This window comes from Hippopotamus amphibius, chromosome 9 (assembly GCF_030028045.1).
Source record: "Hippopotamus amphibius kiboko isolate mHipAmp2 chromosome 9, mHipAmp2.hap2, whole genome shotgun sequence".
Lineage (NCBI taxonomy): Eukaryota > Metazoa > Chordata > Mammalia > Artiodactyla > Hippopotamidae > Hippopotamus > Hippopotamus amphibius.
The window spans coordinates 27259247-27280748 of record NC_080194.1 but is presented as its reverse complement, the minus strand read 5'-3'; the positions used below and the strand labels follow the sequence as shown (position 1 = coordinate 27280748).

General features: G+C 43.6%; 1 protein-coding gene across 2 annotated transcripts; it reads left to right on the top strand.

The window, feature by feature from the left end:
* The first annotated feature begins 995 nt into the window (after nucleotides 1-995).
* Nucleotides 996-20232, top strand: NCR3LG1 (natural killer cell cytotoxicity receptor 3 ligand 1). Of its 2 annotated transcripts, XR_009047536.1 has the most exons (6): nucleotides 996-1365; nucleotides 7980-8327; nucleotides 15081-15407; nucleotides 16568-16661; nucleotides 17320-18524; nucleotides 20010-20232. XR_009047536.1 is itself a non-coding variant. In XM_057696025.1 (5 exons), exons 1-5 carry the CDS (start codon nucleotides 1266-1268, stop codon nucleotides 17339-17341), a joined length of 891 nt encoding a protein of 296 aa, XP_057552008.1. In that variant the 5' UTR covers nucleotides 996-1265; the 3' UTR covers nucleotides 17342-20232. The 2 variants fall into 2 exon arrangements, 1 of the variants encoding a protein (XP_057552008.1); XM_057696025.1 differs by having other exon boundaries at nucleotides 17320-20232.
* Nucleotides 20233-21502: the final 1270 nt, after the last annotated feature.

Genomic DNA, 21502 nt, shown 5'->3' with positions numbered 1-21502 from the left:
ATCAGCCCTACTGATGTAGTCTGCCTGGTAGACCCTTGTCATCCCCTAAAGGAAAATGACCTTGCCACAACCAATCCCCTTTGTGCTAGTATAACTTCCTTGACCTGCTGCCTTCTGCCTATAAAAATCTTATATTTTGTACAGCTCCTGGGAGCTCCGTTCTATCTGCTAGATGGGATGCTGCCGAATTCGTGAATCACTGAATAAGGCCAAGAATATCTTTAAAAATTACTCATTTGAATTTTGCTATTTAACAGCATATTCTCTAGTAACAGTAGAATTATGCTAAAAATTCAAAGAAAGATATAACTAGAAAACACCCCAAAAAATTTCATATTAGACAGTAATATTAAACTGATTTAAAAACTGGTCTAGAGGTAGTAAAACTTGATCACCAAGCATTTTGTTTTGCTTGGAGAGAGTACAAGCCACGTTTTGGTTAGTAAGGGGAAATGAGCTGCCTTCAGACATCTGACTGAAGCATCCTGGAGATGTAAATTTAGCTTTAGGTTTCAGTGATGTAAGTTTTTTTTTTTTTTTTAAATAATGTAAGTTGGAGCTGGTAGCAGATGTTCCTATTTTATAAGTTTGCTTTAAACAATAAGAAAACTAGTGACATTCTTTACAGGTTGAAGAGTTTAGTTTTTGTATCAAAATAAAGAACGAATTTCCAGAACCATTAAAAAAAAAAAAAAAGCAATGTAAGTTTATAACGCCGATGGTGAGAACAATTCCCCAAACCGCTCCTGCATCGTACTCTCTAATCTCGGTCACCACCCTTAGTGGATCTTTCTTAGAGCAGCGCCAGGACAGATCGGATCCCGGCCTCAGTTTACAAAGCGAACCTAGAGGCAGCAGGGAACCCTGGGCAAGCGGCGGCCGGGCGCGCTGGGAGGCGGGACTGCCTGCCCCCTGCTTGTGGCGCGCAGCCGCGTCCCCTCCCGCTGCGCAGCCCACTGAGGTGCGACTGGTCAAGGGGTTCGCCGTAACTTTCCTTCTCTGAAGGAAGTAACCAGAACGACTTCGCAGGGTTGCAGAAAGAGCCCCCAAACCTCGGAGGTGCAGATGAGCCATCAGCTAATCCTGCGTAAAGTTGGGGTCACCGCGCACTCCTCAGGAGCTGCCCACCCCTCCTTAGGAGCTGCCCACCCCTCCTTAGGAGCTGCCTACCCCTCCTTAGTTGCTGCCCACCCCTCCTTAGGAGCTGCCCACTCCTGGAACAAAGAAGAGGAAGTTCGAGGACAGGTTCCGGGGAGGCTGTGGCAATGGAGCTGAAGTGGGCAGGCCACGTGTGGCGGGGCTCCGGGAGGCTGCTCTGGGTCCTGGTGCTGGTGCCGGCCCTGGGGCGTAGGCTGCTCATCGCAGGTAGGTGGGGAGGGAGGGAAGGAGGGAGGGAAGGAGGGAGGCTGGGAGGGAGGCGGGCGGGCTGCCGCTAGGCGTGAGCTCCGCGAGACAGCAGCGAGCGGCCCTGAAGACTGGGCAGCCTGGATGAGAAACCAGGACTCCCAGCCACTAGACCACCAGGGGCTAGAGGCTAGAAGCAACGTGGCCCTGGCTTTTTCCCGTTTGAAAGCAAGAATGTTTCAAGGAGGCAAAAACTGTAAAAACAGGTACAAAGTTTATTATTAGAGATGCAGCATAACATGTGGGAGAGCACATAGAGAAACAGTGTATTTATTTAAGTCACAAGCTAGGCGGACGTCCATGGCCAGAGAGGAGCGCCGGGGTTCTGAATGAGCAGGGCAGTAAAGAGGTGATTTAAATCACTCACATGGAACAGTCCTTCGCCGGTCTTGTTTACATTTGGCCAAACATCTTGTTTCTTTTTTCACACCTAACTGATCCCAGGACCCTCCCCAAGATGCATGCGCAACTTTTTACTAAGATGAATCCAACTCCAGAGGCCTGTGGGTGCGTGTCCACACTTATTATGGGGTGGCGCCCCCTCCCTTTTTAGCCGCCAAGGAACCTTCCTGCGCTAGCGCAGACAGGGAAATTTTCCTTGACCTCAGGAGTGGGCATATTATCTCTTTACTTGAGCAGAGCTCAGCTTGTGCCACTAGCTTTGTGCTTGAGGGTCTGGGTGAGGACAAAGCTTCAGTTTTCCTCTGCTTGGCAAACACCAGCTGTCCAGCCCAGGGACCTACCTGTCTCCTACCTCAGGCTGTGAGGTCCACAGCAGGCTGGGGCTGAATATTTTAAAGAGCCCCAACCAACCCTGAGCTCTCTTTTGTGAAATGCAGATTCATTTACTGATGCAACAATTGTAATATATACTGACCACTACTATATTCAGAGTCGGCACTTGTAAGAGCCTGGGAACACGTGCTCTGATGTTCTGTAAATTTCTGCCTCTCTTAAATCATGCTAATTGCTGGAACTGAGAAGAAAAATGAGGAGGGTTGTGAAATAAGAGATATACTGTGGGACTTACTTGACTGTCCAGTGGTTGACACTCCATGCTTCCACTGCAGGGGGCATGGGTTCCATCCTTGGTCACGGAACTAAGATCCGCATGCTGTGCCGGGAGACCAGAAAAACAAAACAAAACAAAACAAGAAAACACTCAACAGAAACCTCTTCAACAGGGGAGAAGGAATTGGGAGAAGGATCATACTAGCTGAGAGTCCTTTCAATTCCCTTAAAAAAAACAAAAACAAAAAAACTAACAAGGCAAAAAAAAGAAAGCAATGTACTCCACCTGCATATCAATGAGGCATCTTGACTTTATTAAAGTCTTTACTGAGAGTGTGAGGGGAGTGTTTTAATCTTATGGTGATTAAATGCTCTCTCTCAGTTTCTGGGGAGAACACTGATAGACATTTCTAATTACCCAAAGTGGAAACCAAAAGGCTGAAAGGCACGTAAAGAGACCTTTAAACTCAATACTAACCATAGAATAGAAGTCAAAATAACAAGACTTATTTGGCTAGCCAAAATAGGCGGTATATGCAAGGTATTTGCAAGTCGTGGTGGTGGAGAATGTGGAAATCTAGGAGACAGTGGGGGGCGGGGAGTCCATCAGTGGGGCTGTAGCTGAGCCAGATGTGAATACTCACCATGGAGAACTGAGCGGTAACTTCAAGCAGTGGACTAGCTGTTTGCATGGCAATGTGGAATGACCTTGAAAGCACAGTATCAAGAGGGGAAACAGTAACATATCACTCTATTGTTTCTGTAAGTTTGAGAAACAAAGCAAGACTCAGTTTTAAGAGAACAAAAATGTAGACATTAAACAAATGTAGAATGGTTGCCTGATGGGGGAGGGAAACGGAAATTACAGAAAGAATAAATAGTATTTCTATACACTTGCAATGAACAATCCAAAAATAAAATTAAGAAAACAATTCTATTTACAGTACTATCCAAAAGAATAAAATACTTGGGAATAAATTTAACAAAAGAAGCACAAACTTACTCTGAAAATTATAAAACTATTATTGAAAGATATTTAAGAAGATCTAAATGAGTGAAATGGAAAAATATCCTGTCTTAGTCTTCTCAGGCTGCTGTAACAAATATTGGTTGGCCAAAAATTTCTTTAGGTTTTTTTCCATAAGATGGCTCTAGTACCATGTAGTTGTCTTTAATTTCATTTGAAACAATTTTGTTAGATTGTATTGTGACAGCTGTCATATCAGCATGCATTTAAAAAAACTTATCAAAATTGGTGAATTTTTGTGTAGCCATTTTAATATTGAAGATGGGAAAAAAGCGCATTTTCAGCATATTATGCTTTATTATTTCAAGAAAGGTAAAAATGCACCCGAAATGCAAAAAAAAGATTTGTGCAGTGTATGGCGAGGATGCTGTGACTGAACACAACAAAAGTGGTTTTTTGTTTTGTTTTTTGCTTTGGCTGCATTGGGTCTTTGTTGCTGAGTGCAGTCTTTCTCTAGTTGTAGTGAGTGGGGGCTTCTCTTCGTTGCGGTGTGTGGGCTTCTCATTGCAGTGGCTTCTCTTGTTGTGGAGCATGGGCTCTAGGCGTTTGGGCTTCAGTAGTTGCAGCATGTGGGCTCAGTAGTTATGGCATGCAGGCCCCAGAGCATGGGCTTCAGTAGTTGTCGCCTGCAGTCTCAGTAGTTGTGGCTTGAGGGACCTAGAGCTTAGGCTCTGTAGTTGTGGCTCACAGGCTTAGTTGCTCCATGGCATGTGGGATCTTCCTGGACCAGGGATCAAACCCGTGTCCCCTGCGTTAACAGGTGGATTCTTAACCACTGTGCCACCAGGGAAGTCCCTAAAGCTTTTTTTTAAATTGAAGTATAGTTGATGTACGATATTATATGTTACAAGTATTCAAATAGTGATTCACAATTTTTTTTTTTATATAATTTTTTTGGCCACACTGCACAGCTGTGGGATCTTAGTTCCCTGACCAGGGATTGAACCCAGGCCCTCAGCAATGAGAGTGTGGAATCCCAACCACTGGATCACCAGCAAATTCCCCACAATTTTTAAAGGTTATATTCCATTTATAGTTATTACAGAATACTGGTTATATTCCCTGTATTGTGCAATATATCCTTATAGCTTTTTTAATACATAATAGTTTGTATCTCTTAATCCCCTACCCCTATATTACCCCTCTCCCCTTCTGTTTCCCCACTGATAACCACTAATGTGTTCTCTGTATCTGTGAGTCTGTTTCTTTCTTTCTTTCTTTTACTTTTTTAAAAAATTTGTTTATTTATTTATTATCTGTGTTGGGTCTTCGTTGCTGCACACGGAATTTCTCTAGTTGCAGAGAGCAGGGGCTACTCTTCGCGGTGGTGCGCGGGCTCCTCATTGCAGTGGCTTCTCTCATCGTGGAGCATGGGCTCTAGGTGCACGGGCTTCAGTAGTTGCAGCACATGCACTCAATAGTTGTGGCTTGCAGGCTCTAGAGCACAGGCTCAGTAGTTGTAGCACACGGGCTTAGTTGCTCTGCAACATGTGGAATCTTCCTGGAGCAGGGATCGAACCTGTGTCCCCTGCATTGGCAGGTGTATTCTTAACCACCACGCCACCTAGGAAGTCCTTGTTTCTTTTTTTGTTATATTCACTAGTTTTTTGTATTTTTAGATTCCACATTAAGTGATATCATATTTGTCTTTTTCTGTCTGACTTATTTCACTTAGCGTAATATCCTCCAAGTCCCTCCATGTTGTAAATGGCAAAATTTCCTTCTTTTTTATGGCTGAGTAGTATTCCATTATATATATATACTACATCTTTATCCATTCATCTGTTGATGGACACTTAGGTTTCTTCCATATGTTGGCAATTAAGTAAAGTCATAGCAACAGAAAGTAGGTTAGCAATTACCAGGAGCTAGGAAGAAGGGGAATGGGTAGTTACTGGTTAATGGGTACAGAGTTTCTGTCTGAAGTAATGGGAAATTTTGGAAATAGATCATGGTGATGGATCATGGTGATGGTTGCATAACATTGTATGTATAATGTCACTGAATTGTACAATTAAAAATGGTTAAATGGGAAATTTTGTTATATATAATTTACAATTTAGAAAGTCATCATGACAGAAACTATCACACAATTTCCACACAAAAAACTTAATTCTAGAATCTTACGATTTTGACAATTAGCAAATGTAGTTTATATACATAAAAAAATAATGGGGGAGGGACTTCCCTGGTGGCACCATGGTTAAGAATCTGGCTACCAACGCAGGGGTCACAGGTTCGGTCCCTGGTCTGGGAAGATCCCACGTGCCGAGGAGCAACTAAGCCTGTGCACCACAACTACTGAGCCTGCACTCTAGAGTCTGCGAGACATAACTACTGAAGCCCTTGTGCCACATAACTACTGGAGCCCGAGTGCCACTACTACTGAGCTCACATGCCACAACTACTGAAGCCCTCACATCTAGAGCCCGTGCTCCGCAACAAGAGAAACCACTGCAATGAGAAGCCTGCGCACTGCAACGAAGAGTAGCCCCCGCTTGCCCCAACTAGAAAAAGCCTGCATGCAGCAACGAAGACCCAAGGCAGCAAAAGTTTAAAAAAAAAAGTGATTTGTGAAGTTTTGTGCTGGAGAGTTCTTGCTGGATGATGCTCCATGGACTGCCAGTTGAAGTTGACAGCGTTCAAATCCAGAATTGAGAACAATCAACATTATACCACGCGGGAGATGGCTGATGTACTCAAAATATGCAAATCAAGCATTGAAAATCATTTACACCAGATTGGTTATGTGAATCACTTTGATGTTTGGGTCCCACATAAGCAAAAAAAACCTTCTTGACCATATTTCTGCATGCGATTCTCTACTTAAGTGTAGCAAAAATGTTCTGTTTTTAAAACAAATTGTGATGGGCGATGAAAAATGGATACTGTACCATAATGTGGAACAGAAGAGGTCATGGGGCAAGTGAACTGAACCACCACCAACCACACCAAAGGCTGGTCTTCATCCAAAGAAGGTGATGTTGTGTATATGGTGGGATTGGAAGGGAGTCCTCTGTTATGAGCTCCTTCTGGAGAAACAAATGATTAATTCCAACAAGTACTGCTCCCAGTTAGACCAACTGAAAGCAGCACTTGATGAAAAATGTCCAGGATTAGTCAACAGAAAATGCATAACCTTCCATCAGGATGATGCAAGGCTGCATGTTTCTTTGATGACCAGGCAAAACCTGCTCCAGCTTGGCTGGGAAGTTCTGATTCATCCGCCGTATTCACCAGACACTGCACCTTCGGATTTCCATTTATTTCGGTCTTCACAAAACTCTCTTAATGGAAAAAAATTTCAGTTTCAATTTACAAGACTGTAAAGGCACCTGGAACAGTTCTTTGCTTAAAAAGATAAAAAGATTTGAAAAGACGGAATTATGAAGTTGCCTGGAAAATGGCAGAAGGTGGTGGAACAAAAGGGTGGGTATGTTTTTCAATAAAGTTCTTGGTGAAAGTGAAAAATATGTCTTTTATTTTTGCTTAAAAACCGAAGGCACTTTTTGGCCACCCTAATACCTTAGACTGAGTGGCTTAAACAACAAATTTAGGGACTTCCCTGTTGGTCCAGTGGTTAAGACTCTGCACTTCCACTGTAGGGGGCATGGGTTGGATCCCTGGTTGGGGAACTGAGATCCTGCAGCGGCCCAGCCAACAACAACAACAACAACAACAAAATGTTTTTCTCACAGTTCTGGAGGTTGGGAAGTCCATGATCAAGGTGCTGACTGATTTGGTTCTTGGTAAGGGACCTCTTTGTGGCTTGTAGATGAATACTTTCTTACTATGTCCCCAGGTTTGGAGAGGGATATCTCATCTCTCTCATCTGTTATTTTTTATTTTTATTTATTTCTTGGCCACACTGTGTGGCATGTGGAATCTTAATTCCCTGACCAGGGATGGAACCCATGCCCCCTGCACAGAGATCAAACCTGTGCCCCCTGCAGTAGAAGTATGGAGTCTTAACCACTGGACTTCCAGGGAAGTCCCTCTCATATCTCTTATAAGGGCATTAATCTCATTCATGAGGGCTCCACCCTCATGACCTAATTACGTCTCAAAGGCCCCACCTCCAAATACCATCACACTGGGGATTAGGCCACAACACATGAACTTGGTGGTGATACAAACATTCAGCCCATAACACATGCCCAAAATGCATTTGTGGGTTAGAAGCAACATTGTTAAGATGGCAGTACTCGCCAAATTGATCTACACATTCAGTTTAATTCCTATTAGAATCTTAGCTGACTTCTTTGTAGAAGCTGATAAACTGATTCTCAAATTCCTCTGAAATTGCAAGGCACCCAGAATAGCCAAAACAATCTTGAAACAAAAAAAAGAACAAAGTTGGAGGATTTTGTGTGGATTAATGAGAGGCCATGAACTAAGGGCCTTTGTATCTGAGGACCACCCCCTGCCCCTACCCCAAAGAAAAGAAGTTGTTTCCAGTGACATGGCAGTGTTTTAGAGCACCAGGCCTATATTTCTTCCAAGGGTCTTCCATAACGGAGTTCTTTTTTGGCCCCAGGTTTTCTGGAAGTGCAGATGGCAGGGAGGACTCAGATGGTTTTCCTGAATGAAAATGCAACTATCTTTTGCAAGATCCCTGGTTCCCCACACCTGGACATCAACAGGATGGGTATCACCTGGTTTCGGAAGACTCACGTATCTGAAACAGAGATCAAACTGTTTGAATTTTTTGGAGACCACAAGGTGGCCTTCCGACCTGAAGCCAGCGTGTCTCCATGGAGGCTGAAGAGGGGGGATGCCTCACTGCAGCTGCCTGGGGTCCAGCTGGGAGAAGCGGGACAGTACCGGTGTGAGTTGGTGGTGATTCCTCAGAAGGCACAGGGGACAGTCTGGCTGGAGGTTGTAGGTGAGTGCCTGAGGGCAGTGCCCTGTGATTCCCATGGTGATGGGGTTTGGGGTGGAGATGTGGATGGGCCCGGTGGAGCAGAGCATGGACCTAGGAGTCAAACAGATGTGGGTCTGAGTCCTGGGCTTCCATGGACTTCTGGACAACTTTGGGTAAGTTATTAATCACGCTGAACCTCAATGCCCTTCCCTCTAAACAAATGTAATAGTGCTTTTCTGAGAGGATTGATTGTAGGGAAGAGGCTATGAAAAATGCAGGTAAAATGCTTAGAATAGTGTTTGGCCCATTGTAAGTGCTCAGTAAAAGATAGCAGCAGTAGTTATATAATTTCCCTGGTGTGTGGACAGTTAGTTGTCACTGAAGAGGTACCTCTGAAGGGTAGCTGGGGAAGGAGAGAGATTGCTCTCTGGTCCCGTGGATCTGAATCCTATCCTAGCTAACTTTGCTGCTTCCAAACTGAGTGATTAGGTCAGCCATTTAACATCTTTACATGTGAATTTTCCCACGTGCAAAATGTGGTGGTAAGTTGTACTTGCCTTGTAGTGTTCTGAGGATTACACGAGATCATGTATGAAAATACTCAGCCAGTGCTGTTGTGAGGTAGGTGCTCAGTTAAGACTTCTAACAGCAACATTTTCCCTAAACACTTTTTTGAGCTCCAATTTCTTCTATTATAAATAAATACTCTGTGGATGAGCTTGGGGCTACCATAACAGAACACCACTGATTTATTTTCCCTTAATTCCGGAGTCTAGAAGTCTGAGATCAAGGTGACAGCAGGGTTGGTTTCTTCTGAGGCCTCTCTCCTTGGCTTGTAGGTGTCTGTCTTCTCCCTGTGTCTTCATCTGGGCCTCCCTCTGTGCTTGTGTATCCCAGTCTCCTCTTCTTACAAAGATATCAGTCATATCAGATGAGGGCTCAGCCTAATGATCTCGTTTAACTTACCAACCTCAATAAAAACCCTACCTCCAGCTATACCCACGGTCTGAGGGACTAGGGTTAGGACTTCACCATGTGAATTTGGGGGTGGAGTACAATTCAGCCTGTAACTGGGGGGCAGTGTCTGTGAGCCCCCCACAATTGTACTTAAGACTTTGAATGTTTTGTACATATTAATTTTGGTGATGGGGATGTATATTAGAATTCATTTCCTCTGCAACTGACAGCCTAAAATAAAAGTTTTTTTTTCAAAAAAGTAGACTATTTTTTAGAAGAGTTTTAGATTTATAGAGAAATTGGAAGAATAGTACAGAGTTCCCATTTTGCTCTTGCTTCCACACCCCTATTAGTAACATCTTGCGTTTATGGTATATTTGTTATAATTAATGAACCAATATTGATACATTATTGTTCATTAAAGTCCATAGTTTATTCAGATTTCCTTAGTTTTTTTTCCCCTGATAGTTTTCCTTGTTCTGAAGGCTACTTTGAAATTCATATAGCTACTCAAGTTTTCTTTGGGTTAGTTTTACTATGGTATATCTTTCTCAATCCTTTTACTTTTAATCTATTTGGGTCCTCATATTTAACATGGGTTTCTTGTAGAAAGCACGTATTTGAATTTTTTTTTTTATCCACTCTGACGGTGTCTGTCTTTTAGCTGATGTAGTTAGACCATTCATTTAAAGTGATTGCATATATATAGTTGGACTAATATGTATCGTGTTTGTATCTGTTTTCTATTTGGTGCACTTGTTCTTAAAATTTTTTAAATGTAATTTCCCCTCTCTTTTTATGCCTTCCCTGGTTTTAATTGAATACTTTATATGATACCACTTTCTCTCTTTTCTCTGTATATCAATTATACTTCTTTAAAATTTAATGGTTGTCCTAGAGTTTACAGTGTACATCTACAACTAATTTGTCTGCTCTCAAATAAGATTGTATTGCTCCATGGGTGGTGCAGGTACTTAATAACAGAGTATTTCCAGTTCTTCTCTCCCACCTTTTATAACACTGCTGTCATTCATTTAACTTTTTCATATGCTATAACCACCCAGTACATTGATGCTATTATTATTTTGAATGAACACAATGATCTGTTAGATCAGTTAAGCATAAGAAAAATGAATGTTTTATTTAGCCTGCATTTATTCTTTCTCTGATACTCTTCCTTTCTTTTTTGTAGATTCTAATTTCTGACCTATATCATTCTCCTTCTCTCTAAGAACTTCTTTAACCTTTAGCAAAGCAGGTCTACTGGTGATAGATTTCCTTAGTTTTTGTCTGTCTGAAAAAGTATTTGTACTTCATTTCTTTTTTCTTTTCTTTTTTCTTGATCCCATATATCCTTAGGTGAACTTTATCTAGTTCTTACTGTGTTACTGTTATAAAACCAATAGCTTATACCATTTACTTTATTTTATTTTATTTATTTTTTAAAGAACTTTTGAGATACAGTTAACAGACAATAAACAACATATATTTAGAGTGTACAATTTGGTATCCCAATCTCCCAATTCATTCCCCCCCAACCCTCCCCGCTTTCCCCACTTGGAGCCCATATGTTTGTTCTCTACATCTGTGTCTCTATTTCTGCCTTGCATTTCCTCTTTCATAGTTAGCATTTGCCTTATGTATTGAAGTGCTCCTATATTGGGTGCATGTATATTTATAATTGTTATCTCCTCTTCTTGGATGGATCCCTTGATCTTTATGTAATGTCCTTTCTTGTCTCTTGTAACATTTTTTATTTTAAAGTCTATTTTATCTGATATGACTATTGCTACTCCAGCTTTCTTTTGATTTTCATTTGCATGGAATATCTTTTTCCATCCCCTCACTTTCTGTCTGTATGTGTCCCTAGGTCTGAAGTGGGTCTCTTGGAGACAGCATATATATGGGTCTTGTTTTTGTATCCATTCAGCCAGTCTGTGTCTTTTGGTTGGTGCATTTACATTCAAGGTAGTGATCAATATGTATGTTCCTATTACCATTTTCTTAATTGTTTTGTTTTTGTTTTTGTAGGACCTTTTCTTCTCATGTTTCCCACTTAGAGAAGTTCCTTTAGCATTTGTTGTAGGGCTGGTTTGGTGGTGTTAAATTCTCTTAGCTCTTGCTTGCCTGTAAAGCTTTTGATTTCTCCATTGAATCTGAATGAGATCCTTGCTGGGTAGAGTATTCTTGGTTGTAGGTTCTTCCCTTTCATCACTTGAAATATATCATGCCACTCTCTTCTGGCTTGCAGAGTTTCTGCTGAGAAATCAGCTGTTACCTTGATGGGAGTTCCCTTGTATGTTATTTGTCGTTTTTCCCTTGTTGCTTTTAATAACTTTTCTCTGTCTTTCATTTTTGTCAGTTTGACTACTATATGTCTTGGTGTGTTTCTCCTTGGGTTTGTCCTGCCTGGGACTCTCTGTGCTTCCTGGACTTGGGTAGTTATTTCCTTTCCCATGTTAGGGAAGTTTTCAACTAGAATCTGTTCCAATGTTTTCTTGGGTCCTTTCTCTCTCTCGTCTCCTTCTGGGATCCCTATAATGCGAATGTTGGTGCGTTTAACATTGTCCCAGAGTTCTCTTAGGCTGTCTTCAGTTCTTTTCATTCTTTTTTCTTTATTCTTTACTGCATTAGTGATTATCACCATTCTGTCTTCCAGGTCACTTATTCGCCCTTCTGCCTCAGTTAATCTGCTATTGGTTCCTTCTAGTGTATTTTTCATTTCAGTTATTGTGTTGCATATCTCTGTTTGTTTGCTCTTTAATTCTTCTAGGTCTTTGGTAAACTTTTCGATCTTTGCATCCAGTCTTTTTTCAAAGATCTGGATCATCTTCACTATCATTATTCTGAATTCTTTTTCTGTAAGGTGCCTATCTCCTCTTCATTTAGCTGTTTTTCTGGGGTTTTATCCTGTCCCTTCATCTGGTACAAAGTCCTCTGCTTTTTCATTTTCTCTGTCTTTCTGTGGCTGTGGTTTTCAGTTTCACAAGACAAAATACTGCTGATATTGCTTGATACTGCTCTCTGCCCTCTTGTGTACTTCATTTCTGAAGGGTAACTTTTCTGGATATAGGAGTCTAGATTGGTGGGTTTTTTTTTTTTCTTTGAACACTTTAAATATTTCACTCCACTCTCTTCTTGCTTGCATTTAAGAAGTCCAATATCATACTTATCCTTTTTCCTGTATAGGTAAGTTATTTTTTTCCTCTGGCTTCTTTCAAGATTTTCTCTTTGTTTTTATGCATTTTGAATATGGTATACCTAGGTGAATATTTATCTCATTTTTCTTTTTTTTTTTTTTTTTGGTATTTCTGCTTGGTGTTATCTAAACTTCTTGGATCTGTGCTTTGGTATCTGTCCTTAATTTTGGAAAATTCTCAGCCATTATTTTTCAAAATTTTTCTTCTGCTCCTCTCTCTTTTCTTCTTCTGATATTCCTATTACATATGTTACCTTTTGCAGTCATCCCACAGTTCTTGGATATTCTGTTCCCTTCTGGTTTTTTTCCCCCATTCTTTTTTCTCTTTGCATTTCAATATGGGAAGTTTTTATTGACATCTTTAAGCTAGCTGATTCTTTCCCTGGCACTGTGAAGTCTACTGATGAGCCCATCAAAGGCATTCTTCATTTCTTTTATAATGGTTTTAATTTCTAGCATTTCCTTTTGATTATTTTTTAAAGTTTCCATCTCTCTACTTACGTTATCCATCTGCTCTTTCATGTTGTCTGCTTTTTCCATTAGTGCTCTTAACATTTTAATCACTATTTAAAATTCTCTATCTGATAATTCTAAAATCTGTGTCATACCAGAGTCTGGTTCTGATGCTTGCTTTGTCTTTTCATACTTTTCAGCATGCCTTGTAATTTTTTGTTGAAAACCAGATATTATGTATCAGGTAATAGGAACTGAGGTGAATAGGCTTTTGGTGTGAGAGTCTATGTTACTTTGGCTAGGAGTTAGGCTGTATTTTGTGTTAATGCTGTACCTGTAGGTGCCAGAGACTTCAATTTCTTCTGGTGTCTTTTTTCCCTCTTCCTTGTTTTCTTCAAGTTTCCCTATGAAATCCTTCTTAAATAGAGCCTATGTTTAACAGCTCTCTCAGTTGTAATCTGCTGTTATCATTCTGGAGCTCTGTTGATGTAGTGGTAAGGTGTTGTGGAAGGGAAGCAGTCTATAATCTTATGATTAAATCTCATTCTTTGAGTTGCCTGAGTCCCTAGGCTGTCTCACCTTCAGAAGTGTTTCTAGGTGAGAAAGGAAGGCTAGAGGGAACTAGATTTGGCTAATCATCACTATCCCAGATCAGATAAAACTCTGGCAAAGTCTTTTCCCTTGAGAGCATCCGTTATTGTAGAGAATGCACTGTTTTGTTTTGTTTTGGTTTTGACTGCATTGGGTCTTTGTTGCTATGCATGGTCTTTCTCTAGTTGTAGCAAGTGGGGGCTACTCTTCATTGTGGCGTGTGGGCTTCTCAGTGAGGTGGCTTTTCTTTTTTCGGAGCAGGGGCTCTAGGCACACAGGCTTCAGTAGTTGCAGCATGTGGGCTCAGTAGTTTTGTCACATGGGCTTAGTTGCTCCATGGCACGTGGGATCTTCTGGAACTAGGGATCGAACCTGTGTCCCCTGCATTGGATGGTGGATTCTTAACCACTGCACCATCAGGGAAGTCCCAGGGTATATTTTTAAATAGTTACTTTTCCTCTCCCCACTGCTCAGAATAGGAGGGGGTTTTTCTTGGATCTTCACAGTGAGAGTCTGGTGGGATTCTTGGAGGTAAAACTCATGAAAGTGTTGTAGCCCCCACTAAGACTGGGCCTCTAGGAGCTTTTTATTCTCAAGCTAGTCCACCCTCATCCTTTAGCAATTTGTCAGTGTTACTGCTTAAGTGTGTTGACCAATTTATTACTCCAGTACCTTCTACTTAAGGTCTTATGATCTTGGCTGTGATTCTCTCAATCTGCCTGTCTCTTTTCACGGTGGTGGTTTGCTCTGCCACCTCAATTCTCTGATGGATCTAAGAAAAGCTGTGGATTTGCAGTTTGTTCAGCTCAGCTTTTTTTTTCCTGTTATGAGGATAGAAGTGATGACTTCTAAGGTATTTACATGTCAGGGGGAAGCCATAAATCAATAGTGCTTTTAAGAAAGTAGTTTATTTTCCTTTCACAAAAATGTAGCCAACCCAGGGCAGGTATGGCAGTTCTGTGATCATGTAGGATCCAGGATCCTTTTATCTTGTCACTTTGTCATCCTCAACCTGCATTTTCACCTTGTGATTGGAAATGGCTTCTCCATCTCCAGCCATGACATGGTATTGCAGCCATTCTGTGGGAAGGAAGAAATGGAGGGGGAGAGACACTGTTCTTTTCTTTAAGATACCCTTGTTATTTCAGGATACTTCTTAGAAGTTGCCCTCACTACTTCTGAATACATCCAGACTTCCAGACCCTTAGTTCACATGGCTACACCCAGCTGCAGAGGAGGGTGGGAGAATTAGCTTTAACTTGGAGGTGTCATTGAAGAATGGAGATTGTCAGCAATTAGCAGTCTCTGCCACAGCAGTGTTCCAAGGCTTTCCTCAGATTCTCAAAGGTGTCTATGACATAGAGGGGCTTAGGAAACTCTGCTTTACAAAATTGCTGTGAGATTCGGGGTCACAGCATATCAGCACCCTGCCAGCACTGGGACTAACATACCCAGAACATTTAGCCTAAGCAGAATACCATTCAGTCTGCTCACCGCTCCTGAAGGGCAGACATTGGGCCAATAATAGGCAAGTGCTTACTTACCCTTAAGGCATGATTTCTCTCCCCTGGCAGCTCTCCCAGTCAGCAGCTTGTCCCTGGAGCAAGCCATGGTGAAGAATAATGGAGACAAACGTATTTTGTGTAAGGCAAATGGGTTCTACCCGGAGAATATTAACATTACGTGGAAAAAGTGGACCCAGAAGGATTCCCAGTTCCAGGAGGTTTCTGAGGACATCAGTACTGACCCTACTATCAAGAATGTGGATGGTACATTTAATATCACTAGCCACTTGAGGCTGAAGCCCAATCTGGAAGACAATGTGACCATCTACCAGTGTGTGGTCTGCCATGTACCCTCACTCCTGTGCAAGAATTTGAACTTCACTCACACTCCGATCAGTAAGCATCCTCCAGGACATTTCCCCTACTCTTCAGCTTGACGGGAATATAATATAAGTTTTGGTTTTCATACAGTCTAGGGGGAGATGGGGGCCAATAGGGAAGAAGAGAAAGCTTGGTCTGGTTGAGCTCAGCCACAGAGTCAGCAGTCCAGATTAGGTCCCTAAGCCAAGACAGATGGTCCAATAGGTAGAGTGGTGACCTGGTTTCCATGGTCATGATGCTGGTCCTGGGTGGGGATGACCCTGCTGGTCCAAGGCATCTGCCTAGAGCTGAGAGAGGTAGGGAAGGCAGAGACTGACTAGTGGCCCTGGTAGATGTGGTCTGGGTGTGCCAGATGGGGCTTGAGATGGTCCTGAAGGGAGAGAGAAATTGCTCTTGGAAGTAAGGGCAAGGGATTGTGTGGGTGGTGTGTGCAGGGATGTATTTAGGGTATGTGTGGGGCATGGAGAATATGAAATTGAAATATGCTTTGTGTGTATGGTGTAAGGGATTTGTCTGGGTGATATGCATATGTCTTAGTCCATATGGGGTGCTATAACAAATTGCCATAGACTGGGTGGCTTATAAACAACAGAACTTTATTTCTCACAGTTCTGGAGGCTGGAATTCTGAGATTAGAGTGCCAACACGGCTGAGTGGGCACCCTCTTCCAGGTTTCAGACTTCTCATAGTGTCCTCACATGGTGGAAGGCGTGAGGGATCTCTCAAGGGCCTCCTTTGTAAGGCACTAATCTCACTCATGAGGGCTCCACCTTCATGATGTAATCACCTCCCCAAAGCCCCACGTCCTCATACCATCATATTGGGCATTAGGATTTCAACATAAGAATTTTGAGGGGAGATAGATATTCAGTCTGTAGCAGTTTACAAGTGATACAGGAAGGTGCAGTAGTATGGAAGCTTTGAATGTGTGCATGGCATGTGTATATTGTATGTGGTGTTTGATATTGCAGTGTATTTCTGGCAAGTACTAAACAGGTTGTTTGATGTGTAGAGGTGTAAGTGATAGGATGGAGGATGCAAAGGCATGTGAGAGTGGTTCCATCTCTGACAGGGAAGATGACACACAACTACACAGTTCCTAGAAGCAGTCATGTTGTCGCTTTGGCCCCTGCCAGTAGGTTTCCTCTTAATGTTATTCTCTTCTTTCTCTGCAGAATCTCAGAAGAAAACTTACTTGTGGACTGTTTGGTTGTATGTTGGATTGATCTTTATTGGACTGATTAGTTTTATATATTTTCTTTTAAAAAGGTAAGAGGCTCCAAAGAAAAGTTTAGCCCTGTGTTTCGGAGTAGGCTCTGGGAGTTTTGTTCAGAGTTCATGGCCAATGCATGGTGTTGGGGAGTCTTAGGAGCGATGCTGGGATATTCTAAGTGTGTTTACAGTGTGTGGCTTTTTCTGATGTGTTGGGGAGGAACTGTCTCATCTGGTCACCATGTGGTGGCCTGGGACTCTGGGGAGATATACTGTAAGGCCCCTCTGCCTCCTCATAATAAACAAGTGTCACTGTGAATCACACCTGACCTCATTGTTCACACCAGGCCAGTGAATGATGTATGGGCTGCACTATTGTTTTCACATACAGAGTCCACGGCTCAGAGAGGGGAAGTCCTTCCCCCGGTTGCTCATATTTTGTTAATAGCTCAATGGGATAACTTACTACCCAGATTTTACTGATTTAACCAAGAATTTCTAACCCTAGTGAGGGTGTTTCTAAACTAAAACATGTTTCCAAACGTGCTTATCCCTATGGCTCACATAGCCAATAAAATAACTCCAGCTGTTGTTGAGACTAGTGTAAATATGTTGGTTAAATGGTTCTAGATAATAAAATTGCCCCCCATTATTTATGAGCCTGCCAAGGCAGAATCTGTGCAATAGTGAATATATCTCATTTTAAATCCTTTAGGAAAAGCAGAAGAATCCATTAATCAAGAAAAAAGCCTGTTTGTCTAAAGTTGGTCAGCTGATTCATAGAGCCTACTGGAGGATGAATGACACTGGAATGAGAGCCTGCTGGAGGATGCGAGACCCTGGAAGCTAGAGCTAGTTGTTCTAGCGGAGGCTAGTCTAGATCAGATGACAGCCACCAGGCATGTAAGCAAATCTAGCTAAGATCATCAGCACCAGACTTCCCTGGTGGCACAGTGGTTAAGAATCCACCTGCTGGAATTCCCTGGTGGCACAGTGGTTAAGAATCCCCCTGCCAATGCAGGGGACGTGGGTTCGAGCCCTGGGCCAGGAAGATCCCACATGCTGTGGAGCAACTAAACCTGTGCGCCACAACTACTGAAGCCCGCGCACTCTAGAGCCCATGCTCCGCAACAAGAGAAGCCACTGCAATGAGAAGACCGCCTGCCACAATGAAGAGTAGCCCCCGCTTTCCACAACTAGAGAAAGCCTGCACACAGCAATGAAGACCCAACGAAGACCTGATGCAGCCAAAAGAAAAGAAAAAAAGGAATCCACCCACCAGTGCAGGGCATGTGGGTTCGATCCTGGCCTGGGAAGATCCCACATGCTGTGGAGAAACTAAGCCCACGCGCTGCAACTACTGAAGTGAGCGCCTAGAGCCCATGCTCTGCAACAAGGGAAGACACTGCACTGAGAAGCCTGCGCACTGCAACGAAGAGTAGCCCCCGCTTGCTACAACTAGAGAAAGCCCACTTGCAGCAATGAAGACCCAATGCAGCCCAAAAGAAAAAAAAAAAAAAGATCATTAGTACCAAGAGAACCAACTCTCAGATGCATGAGAAGTACTTATTTTTTTCTTTTTTTTTTTTAGTGTGGGGTGGGGGGGTGCTGCATCATTGCATGTGGGACCTTAGTTCCCTATGTAGTGTCCCCTACAGGGAAGTGCCCTTGTTTTTCTTTCTTTTTCTTTTCTTTTTTTTTCTTTCTGTGGTTTTTTTTTTTTTTTTTTTTTTAGAAATACTTATTTTTTCAAAGCCACTGTGTTTTAGGGTGACTTGTTACACAGCAAAAGCTAACTGATGCATCTCCCCAGGAAGTTGTATTTTGACCCAGAAGTTTAGTTGCCATGGAGATATGCTGTTGAGACCCGCTTCAAGAGACAGCCTGCTATAAAGGATGTACTGAGCCACCATGTTCCAGGTATGGCACCTCAGGGATCTGCTGTAGCTTTTGAGCTTATGCCATGCTCTCCCTGGCCAGCCAATGGCTGATCAAGGCAGGTATCTTTGGAGCTCCCTGTTGGGGTGGCTGAGACTTTTCTTGGAGTTGCATTGTCACCTGATGCTCTTGCTACCCAGTCGTCCCTTCTTCCTTCCTTCACAGATATCAGACCTATGTTAAAGTTTCAGTCAGAACTGCAGTTATTTACTTCCCTCTGGTCTACCCTGGAATATCTTCCTTTCCCCAATAATAATGGCATTATGGGAAAAACTGGAGTTGATCACGTGAAGTAAAGAGTACAGAGAGGCAGGGCTATGTAACAAATTGTGTAGTGTATCACTGCTTCACTCACTGGCATCAGGGCCTGCAAGGACCTAAGTATGGGGGAAAGACAGAAGTTCACACTCCTGTACCCAAGTTGGCTAGTCTAGGTGGCCTGCCTTTCAGTCACTCCAGAGTTGGGCCTGCCCAGAGTGGAAATAGAGTAGGGTATAGGTAGATGAAGATATACGATGCCCCAAGCAGGTGGACCTGGCACAGAGGATGCCAGTAATGTAGATTCTAATGCAACAAACCCACTCTCTGGAACCCAGTTCTGGCCTTAATCCCATTGTTTGGCCTTTCCCCAGCTCCTTTCAAGTTGGAACAGATCTGTTCTTCAGACCTGCCCCAGCCTAGGGTCAGTGGCATTCACATCTTCTTCCCTCAAGTCTTCTGCATGTCTTGGTATAACAGGATATCTGACACTGGACCTGGGGAGACCTCAGAGATGAGCCCAGAGACGTGGGGAGCCAGGGCTGTTCCCTGCAGCAAGCTCCCTAGGACAGTTCTCCATAAGATGTTGATGAGGAACTCAAAGGGCAGGACAGAGTTGGGAGGATGCTACCTGAGGAGAGTGGGTTCTGTAGAAGCTGTGTGAGTCTTCCCCAGCAGAAAGGCCAGAGGGCCACCTTAGTGGCCCACACGTGGGCTGTGCGGTGACTAGCTGGAAATGCCAGATCCAGAGGCATTAGGCCTGAGCAGGTTTCCGGTATGGCTAATGGGCTAGTTTTTCTAGACTAGCAATTCAGTTTCACTAATGGAAGAGGGTGGCTTAGCATCCCTACTCTCTTGAATTCAGGACTGAGGCCCAGGACACATCACAACACCTGGTGTGAGCTGGGGACAGACAGGAGTGGCAGATATACCCCATTAGTCTGCAGTGCCACCTGACTGGCTGTGGGAAGGTGGCCTGGAAGGTAGGGACCCCAGTCTACTTGCAAGAAGGCAGAAGATGGGAGGGTTCACGATACACATGGGTGGGAGAAAGTGTCGGTGAGGTCCTGTAATAGGGAAGAAACTTTGGATTCTATTACAAATTAGTCACTAAAGGGATGTTGTCTATAAGCTTAAATTGTACATAATGGAAACCCTGGGAACCTTGCCTCCCAGGAATGAGTATTAAGCTAAAATACCTTTGTTTAGCTCGAAGGAAGCACCCTGACCAAGCCCACCTGTGAATGACTGTAGGCAGGAAGAAATGAACACATCCCCTCTGGAGGCTGACTGGAACGAGGACATGTTTGACTTTACTCCCTCCCGTTTTAGTATAAAAGAAGCCTGAATTGTAACTCAGGCAAGACAGTTCTTAGGGGCACGAGTCCACCATCCTCTCGGTCTGCTGACTTTATGAATAAAGTCGCTATTCTTTGCCCCAACAATGTGTCTCTTGATTTATTGGCCTGTCTGGTGGCGAGCAGTACGAGCCTGGACTCGGTAACAGTCCCTCTAGTTCCCTTGGTGCTTTTGGATCTAGGCTGTCACTTAACCATAGTTGAGTGTGCAGCAGTCTCAAATCTGGGAGTTTCCCTCTTGTCCTGGGTCCAGAGACATCTGTCTACCTGCGGTGGATTTGACACTTGAGAGCAAGGTGGCACCCCTTGTAAAAGGTGGTGCTAAGGACATTGGGGCTGTGCAGCAGAGGGAAGGGAGCAGGGCATTGGTGAGACAGACTCGGGTTCAAATCTTGGGCCTGCCACTTACTAGCTGTGAGATCTTAGCAAGTTAACGCCAAATCTGATCCCAATTCCTCATCTGCAGACTCGGAGAACAGCGCCTCCCTCAGCGCTGGACCACAGTGACGTAAGATTCGTCCTTTCTTGGGAATCTGGAGGAGAGCCACCTCTGCACACAGGATGTGGACAAACTTGGGCTTCTCCATCTGCTCTCATGTGATGCCCAGTGCTGTCCTGGAGGCAGAATATCAGGAACAGAATTCTCACAGAAGTTCCTGCTGGGCTGAGCGGAGCTCAAGGGAGCTCCCTTGTCTAGTTTAGACAAGTGCCTTAGGGAGGGGGTGCCCCCAGATGGTAGGAGCACTATCAGTGGACAAGAACATCTTGGGGGGCTGTCAAGAGGGTCTGGTCCAGCTGCTCCCTCCGTGCCTGGAAATTTCCAGCTCTTCCCTGAGCTAAGTCTTAAGGCTAGGGGTCTCAGAAAGGAAGAAAGTCTGGGACCAGTGGTTTTGATTTTCTGGTATCAAGTAGGTCTCATCTATGGCCAGCAGGTGGCGCTGAGCCCTCAGTTCTGCCAGTTCACTGTCACCAGCCCTCTAAGGTGCATGAGGGAGTGGAGGAAGGTTACTCTGAATGGTCCCCAAGGAAGGTGCTGTGTGTGGGGGCTTCTCATTAGTGAGTCTGGCCCCCTCCTCTGGTCTTAAGGACAGCCAAGCTGAGTTCCAAGAGCCAGGCACTATCCCCAGAACTCTGGGCCGACTCTGAATAGCTTCTCATCCGTTCTTCCTCTAAACCAGAAACAGGTCAGCTGAGCAAGGAATCAATGTTGGGGGCCTGTGGGTGCAGAGAGGGGGCATCTTAGAGCTTCGACCCGCAGCTTCCTGGCCCTGCAGCCCTACCTCTGGAGTAGCCTGGGACAAACACTCACTGATCCAGCCAAAGCCCTCTGCAGGCCTCCAACTG